This window comes from Suricata suricatta, chromosome X, assembly GCF_006229205.1.
Source record: "Suricata suricatta isolate VVHF042 chromosome X, meerkat_22Aug2017_6uvM2_HiC, whole genome shotgun sequence".
NCBI classification, from domain to species: Eukaryota; Metazoa; Chordata; class Mammalia; order Carnivora; family Herpestidae; genus Suricata; species Suricata suricatta.
The window spans coordinates 111,012,913-111,020,354 of record NC_043717.1 but is presented as its reverse complement, the minus strand read 5'-3'; the positions used below and the strand labels follow the sequence as shown (position 1 = coordinate 111,020,354).

Sequence of the window (7,442 nt, the reverse complement as noted above, 5' to 3'; positions counted from 1 at the left end):
GGGGAAGAGCACTGGGTGTTGTATGGAAAACAATTTGACAATAAAATATTATGGAAAAAAAAAAAAAGAAATGAAAATTCTCAGGCCCCACCCCGGACTTACTAAATAAAAAACTGTGGGGGTTGGAAGTCAGCAGTTTGTGTTTTGAAAACCCCTCCGGGGGGCACTCTGGTGCCTGTCAAAGTTTGAGAATCACTGAAGGGAAGAGACTTGTTGTTGAGTTATAGGCTCTATTTTGAGCTATAGTTTGCTTTTCAGTTTTCTCTTCTTCACTTTATTTTCTTAGTTTACTTATTTATTTTGACAGGACAGGGGAGAGGAAGAAAGAGAGAATCCAAACCAGGCTCCAACCCAGTGCAGAGCCCAACACAGGACTCGAACCGACAAACTATGAAATCATGACCTGAGCCAAAACCGAGAGCTGAATGCTCAACTGACTGAGCCACCTTGGCACCCTATTTTCACTTTAAAATGGAGGCCTTGGGCTAGGCAACATCTAAAGGGTATGTCATTCTGTAATTTTGTTTGACCTCGCATAGCTTAAGTTTTCTCATACAAGTAGAGTAAGGAAAATACCTCACAGGTTTTTCTAACAAATTTTTGATTATTAAATAAGATATTTACAGCATGTAATGATGGCCAGTAATAATAGCTAACTCTTTCATAGTGCTTTCAATGTGCCAGACACTATTATAACTGCTTTTAATCCCAATATCAACCTATTTTATAAATGAAGAAATAGAGGCAATGACATTAAGTGGTTTACCCAAGGTCACATGGCTAAATAAGTGTCAGAGGTTGTTAGAGCCTCGAAAATCTGGCCACAGAAACAGTGCTTTTAATTAATATGCCATATTCCACAATAAATATTAATTCCCTCCCCCTTGTCCATATTTACAGTCTAGCTAATCATTCGTAGATAATAATCATCATCTTCACTATTAAGTTCCTTCCAATAAAATCTTAGAACCATGACAATATCTGGATGTTTTGCAAATAGTTTGTAAATACCCACACATCCCTACTTTTTAAAAAGAAGTGTCTTAGGGCACCTGGGTGGTTCAGTCAGTTAAGCGTTCGACTTCGGCTCAGGTCATAATCTCGTGGTTCATGGGCTCAAGCCCCGCATCAGGCTCTGTGCTCACAGCTAGCTCAGAGCCTGAAGCCTGTCTTCAGATTCTGTATCTCCCTCTCTCTCTGACCCTCTCCTGCTCATGCTGTCTCTCTCTCTCTCTCTCTCTCTCTCTCTCTCTCTCTCAAAAATAAATAAAACATTTTTTAAAAAAGGATTTTTCACATTCCCTAATTTTACTTCTTCCAAAGGTAGAAGTTTGATGATAGAAGGAAATCAATCCATTCAGTATTTTTCCTTCTTTCCACACTCTTGCAAAATATGTCAGTTGTTAGGATCAAAACCACTTTACTAGAGGTACATGTGCTCCTATGCATCAGCATTTCTGTCTCTCTTGGGTAAATCTCCAGCAATGCTATTGCTGGGTCATAAGGGAGTTCTATGGATAGTTTTTTGAGGAACCTCCACACTGTTTTCCAGAGCAGCTGCACCAGTTTACATTCCCACCAACAGTGTAGGAGGGTGCCCGTCTCTCCACACCCTCTCCAACATCTACAGTCTCTTGCTTTGTTCATTTTAGCCACTCTGACTGGCATGAGGTGGTATCTCAGTGTGGTTTTGATTTGTGTTTCCCTGATGATGAGTGATGTTGAGCATCGTCTTATGTGTCTGTAGGCCATCTGGATGTCCTCTTTGGAGAAGTGTCTGTTCATAGCAGCAATGCCAACAATAGCCAAAACGTGGAAGAAGCCTAAATGTCCATCACCTGACGAATGGATCAAGAGGATGTGGTATATATTCACGATGGAGTACTACATGGCAATGAGAGGGAATGACATATGGCCACTTGTAGGAAAGTGGATGGACCTTGAGGGTGTCATGCTGAGTGAAGTAAGCCAGGCAGAGAAGGACAGAAACCATGTGTTTGCACTCATAGGTCTAGCAGGAAAACAAGAGAGACCTAATGGAGAACCAGGGGGAACGGAGGAGGGAGAGAGATTTGGGAAGAGAGAGGGATGCAAAACTTGAGAAACTATTGAATGCTGAGAATGAACTGAGGGTTGAAGGGGAAGAGGGAGGGGGGGAAAGAGGTGGTGGTGATGCTGGAGGGCACTTAAGGGAAGAGCACTGGGTGTTGTATGGAAACAATTTGACAATAAAATATTATGGAAAAAAAGCACTTTACTAGAAATATTCATATCACTGCCTCAGGGAGCTCTAGGGCAAATGAAGATCTACTCACAGGGCCAGCTGGTGGCTTAGTTGTGAAGTTGGGCCATGTCTCTGCCCTCACCTCCTTAATCCCTCAGCTCACCACAGTGGTAGTAGTTCTGTAATTTGTTCTTTTTTGTTGTTGTTGTCAGATTTACATTCAGGAGTTGGCGGGTTTGTGGGTAGCTCTATCCTACTCTGTGGCTTTAAACAGTGAGTCTGATTTTTGTCCTTCATCTTGCTCAAAGCACTTCTGGACCATTTAGAGTAGAAAGTGTTAGCTTGAATAGTGAAATCCAAGCTTTCTTTCTGGAAGGCATCTTTTACAACCGTGAGAATCATCTTAAGCCATGTTGGTGGCTTAAGTTAGTTAAGCCATGTTAGTTTCATAGTGGTGTTCTAGTCTACTTTTTTATGGGTAGATAAGCATGGTGATTTATCCTATGCACAAGTGAAGGTCAATGCTATGGTGAACCTGTGAAGTCAGTGGAGGTTTTTCTCTGCTAGCCCCACCTTTCTCCATGGTTGATCCTTTGTCTCATTGATGATGGCCACTCCCTCCAATTCAGGTATTCAGTATCTTGTCAGCTTCTGCTTTCTAGATCCTTCTCTGATGCCTTGACTGAGTCAGTGTAGTACCATAGGAAGAGCATGGAGTTGAACCAAACTGGGTTTGAATTCTATCTTTGCCTCTGACTAACCTGGTAAATTTGGGGAAGCCACTTTCCTTCCTTGAGCCTCTGTTTCTTCATCTGCAAAGTGGGGCTAATAAATGCCATCTACCTAATAAAGCTATGATGAATAATAAAATGAGGTCATGTGTATAAAGTGAGTACCATAGTGAGCAGGACACAATAAATAGTACTTAGTACTTGTTTATCATCATCACCAATATCATTTGAGCAAATAGGAGGGATGAAGGCTGAGCTATGTGTTTGACAGAAATCAGCATTCTACTTGGAAGGAGTGAAGCAATGAGAGTCATAATTTGAAAAGTATATGGAAATACTGGGTCAGAGAGACTAGACAGCTCATGAAATGCACACACATTGGCAGGGCATTCAAACACAGCCTGAAGCTTTATAGATAAGAAGTTGGTTTGGAGTAGGTGGTTCAGGAGCTGAGACCTGAAAGGGCCGAATAGGTCAGAGAGAAATGTCAGAGGACGGATCAGAGAATTTGATGAGACACACTGAGTCTGGAGTGTTTTAGGGAAAGTGGCTTGATAAGAAAGGATAAGTGAGACAGGCAGGCAGATACTCATGCCTGCAGTGATTTATAGTTAAGATAAAACACATACTTCCACGTGTAACTTCACTATTTCCCAAAACCCCACTGAAACAACTGTAAAATGATATTTAAAAGGATTGGGGGAGCAGGAAAGGAGGCAACAACTAAAGTTTGAATGCTGAAAAGCAGATGGATGAATAGTAATTGACTTAGCAGACCCAGAAAGGCCACAAACTAGGAATCTTAAACCCATAGTGGGGAAAAAGCCAAAAATCAACCCCATTTATTACCCCATCTTCCACTCCACCCATAAGAATCTTCAAAGACAGCAACAGGTAACTCTGGAATTTTGTGGTATGAGCACCAAAATAACAAGGTTTGTTTAAACACTGCTTAAGAAGTAGATCCATTTCCAAATCCCCTCATGCAGTTGAAAACTGACTGTACTGAGGGTCTGGCCCTTTCCTGCCCTGACAGAAGTCTGGTATATTATTTCCTGAAAACCAGAGGTACTCTGGACTGGGAGTTCCTAAACCCAGCCAAGGGCTTGAGCCTCCTATTGAAAACAGAGGGGTTAATTAGAGACAGGCATCCTGAAAGCTATAAATCCCCAGCCTTCTCCAGCTCTGACTGTAAAACTCTGGCAGCTGGAATATTCTTCTGTGGGCCATATGACCAACTCGAGACAAAATTATCTAAGGATATGGACAGTAAAGTGTCCTCAAAAAGGACCCAGCTGGATTACTTGACAGTGAAGCTCATACTTCATACTGTGAGGTAGAAAGGAAGAGGAGACACACCCAGCTGAGGATATTTATTCTTAGTAATGGAAGGAAGAGCAGGGAGAACTAAGATGGCAGTGTAGTGAGAGAACCCTAAGCTTGTCTTGTCCCTCAAACACAACTAGATAACTCTCAAATCATTCTAGATGCCCTAGAAATTAACCTGAAGACCGACAGAACAAACTCCACAACTAAGGGGAGAGAAGAAGCCACATTGAAGAAGGTAGAAAGTGCGGAGATGTGGTTTGGGGCAGAAACAGATCACAGAAGCCACAGAGGAAAGGGAGCTGTGGTTGCAGAGAAAGGCAAGAGAGAAGGGAACACACGAGAACACTTTCCCAAAGCTATTGGCTGGAAAAAGGAGAGAGACTGACTTTCTTGAGTTATTGGCAACCAGCAGGGTTGAAAGCTTGGAGCTTTAAAGGTCTGTAGGCTTGGCTGGGATATAGCCTTGAGGGCGCTGCCCTCTTCTCCATAGAGAAGGCAGGCAAACAACCCAGGGGTAGATGGCATGGAAATCGTGATCTGAGCAACTCCAGGGGCACACAGGGAGGAGATTATTCGCTCTTCTTGAAGAGCATCACCGAGAGGTAGCATTCACTGAGATGCCTCTCTGGGGACAAAGAAGCCAGCTGGTGACATTCCCCTCCCCCAACCCTCAGCATAAATGTGGAGCCACCTGTGGAGGGCAGCTCAGCCCTGGCATTGGTTGCCTATCCTGCCTTACTCCAAGTCCCACACCCTTGCACTCTACACAAGACTGCCCTTCTCAGTCAAACCCGCCTCAGGTACAGCATGGTGAGACCCTCCCCTAAAAGACCAGTGTGAGCCCCTGCCCACACCATGCCCCTAAAAGCTGGAGATTTAAAAGTCAGCAGGCTAGGCTGGGAGAGGGCCCAGAAGGCACCGTGATGCTCCTAAAGAGGAGGCAGACAGTGTGGAGACAGTAATCTGAAAAGCACCTGGTTCACACAGGGGGGAAATTATTCACTCTTCTTGGCATGCATCCCTGAGAGCAGCAGGCACCGAGACCCCTATCAAGGGACAAAGGAGCTGGCTAACACCATTGCTCTCTCCCACACCTCAGCATAAATCCAGAATCACCTTCCATAAACAGCACAGTTCAAACACTAGCTGCCTAAATCTGCTTTCACCAGGTCCCATACCCCTGCACTCTGCTGATACTGCCATTTTGGTCAAGTTCATTACAGTCCCAGTATGGTGGGCACCTTCCCCCAGAAGACCAGCAGAAACCACTGCGCACACCACATATCCTGACCAGAGAGTTCTGCAAGGCTCCAATTCTAGTGCAAGTGGTGCCAGGTCTCATTTAATAAGCAGACCAAAGCACACCAACTTAAAACTCACCACATTCTGGCCAAGGTCCAAATGCTGCCCACTGCAGGCAAGGAGAAACTTTGCAGATGACTGGCCTGAAGGATAGAAGAGCCAAAACATAGCAAAAGAGTGCATGCAGCACACACCACAGACACTCCCTGAAGCACCAGGCCCTAGACACTATATGATCTCTTCTTCTTAAAGCCATTACTCTCAGGAGAAGGAAACCTAACAGGATTATCTAACAGAGAAGAAGACAGAGACTTAGAAAAAATCCTGAAATGGAGAAATTCAACCCAAATGAAATGAGATAAGGTCACAGCCAGAAATTTAAGTAAAACAGAGATAAGTAGCATGCCTGATGGAGAAATTAAAGTAACACTCATTAAAATATTTGCTGGGATTGAGAAAAGAATGGAACACTTCAGGGAGAACTTACCACAAAGATAAAAGAGTTAAAAAAAACAACTGAAAAATGCAATAAATGAGATTCAAAACTTGATGCAATGAACACAAGATAGAAGAAGCAGAGGATTGAATAAGTAATATAGAAGATAAAATAGTGGAACACAATGAAGCTGAACAAAAAAGAGAAAGAAGAATTATGGAATTTGAGAGTAGACTTAGGAAACTCAGTGACTCAATCAAACATAATAAAATTCATATTAGAGGGGTCCCAGAAGAAGAACCGAGAGGAAAGGGAGCATAATATTTATTTGAAGAAATAATAGCTGAAAACTTCCCTAATAATGGGGAAAGAAACAGACATCTAGATCCAGGAGACACAGAGAATTCCCATCAAAATCAACAAAAGGAGACCAACATCAAGACATATTTCTAAGGTTAAAATCAGCGTACACTAGTAGTGTATGGTCTGGGCTGCTGGCTGCTACACGTGTGTTGTTCTGTGTGTACAATGCGCCCGTCCAGCGGAGGGTGAGGGTTTCCGCAAACAGGGGTTCCAGGAAGCAGGGGAATTAGGCTGCCGCAAAGCGCCTTTTCTCTGCAGCGGGCACCATGGGAACGCAGTAACGTCACCACATCTACGTGTGGCACAAAGTGAACTCCGACCAATGAAGGAAGGTTCCGTGGTTGCTAGGATACAGAGTACCTGCCTATAAATCCTGATGCAGACATTGGGTGAACCGGCTTTCTGCACAGCTTCCCACCACATCGCACAGCTTCCAGCCATATCACACTGCTTCCTGCTCCATCAGACTGGTTCCTGCATCTCTTCGCATCCAGCGCCATCGCACCGCATCCCGCCCCATCGCACCACATCCGGCCCCATCACACCACATCCCGCTTCATGGCACCGCATCCCGCCTCATCGCATTGCACCCAGCCTCATCCCACTGCTTCCCGCACGGCATCCCGCAGCGCACGCCAGCCCGAGGCCCGTCCGCGAAAGCAGAGCTGAGGCCCAGCATGCCGGAGAAGGGGAGCCTTCCAGGGCCGTCTGGGGTCCAGAGCCGGGTCCGCTCCCGCACTGCCCGCGCGGAGCTGTCGTTCTCCGTGAGCCACGTGGAGCACGTCCTGCGGGAAGACGGCTACTCGAAGCGCCTGGGCGCGACCACACCGATCTTCCTGGCGGCCGTCATCCAGTTCCTGACGGCCAAGGTCCTGGAGCAGGCGGGCATCGAGGCCCAGAAGAGCGGCAGGAGGCGCGTCACCCCAGATCTCCTGGCCAGGGCGGTCCACAACCACCCGCAACTCAACGACCTTTTCCGGTCCCTGGCCAACTCCCAGGTGGACCCGGACTAGACCTAGCTGCCCGACGCGACCTGGGTGCCGGGCCTGCTCCCCGC

The 7,442-nt window shown here is 45.6% G+C and overlaps 1 protein-coding gene across 1 annotated transcript; it reads left to right on the top strand.

Annotated features, from left to right (window-relative positions):
• Nucleotides 1-3,938: 3,938 nt before the first annotated feature.
• Nucleotides 3,939-7,436, top strand: LOC115283544. Its single transcript, XM_029929724.1, has 2 exons — nt 3,939-4,291; nt 6,768-7,436. The coding sequence occupies exons 1-2, from the start codon at nt 3,939-3,941 to the stop codon at nt 7,396-7,398; spliced, it is 984 nt and encodes a 327-aa protein (XP_029785584.1). The 3' UTR covers nt 7,399-7,436.
• Nucleotides 7,437-7,442: the final 6 nt, after the last annotated feature.

Excerpts from the sequence above, each read along its gene's own strand:
- LOC115283544 (XM_029929724.1), top strand. The coding sequence starts at position 3,939 with ATGCAGTTGAAAACTGACTGTACTGAGGGTCTGGCCCTTTCCTGCCCT. Across the intron at positions 4,292-6,767 it reads CTCATACTTCATACTGTGAG|ACATTGGGTGAACCGGCTTT; the intron begins GTAGAAAGGAAG and ends ATCCTGATGCAG.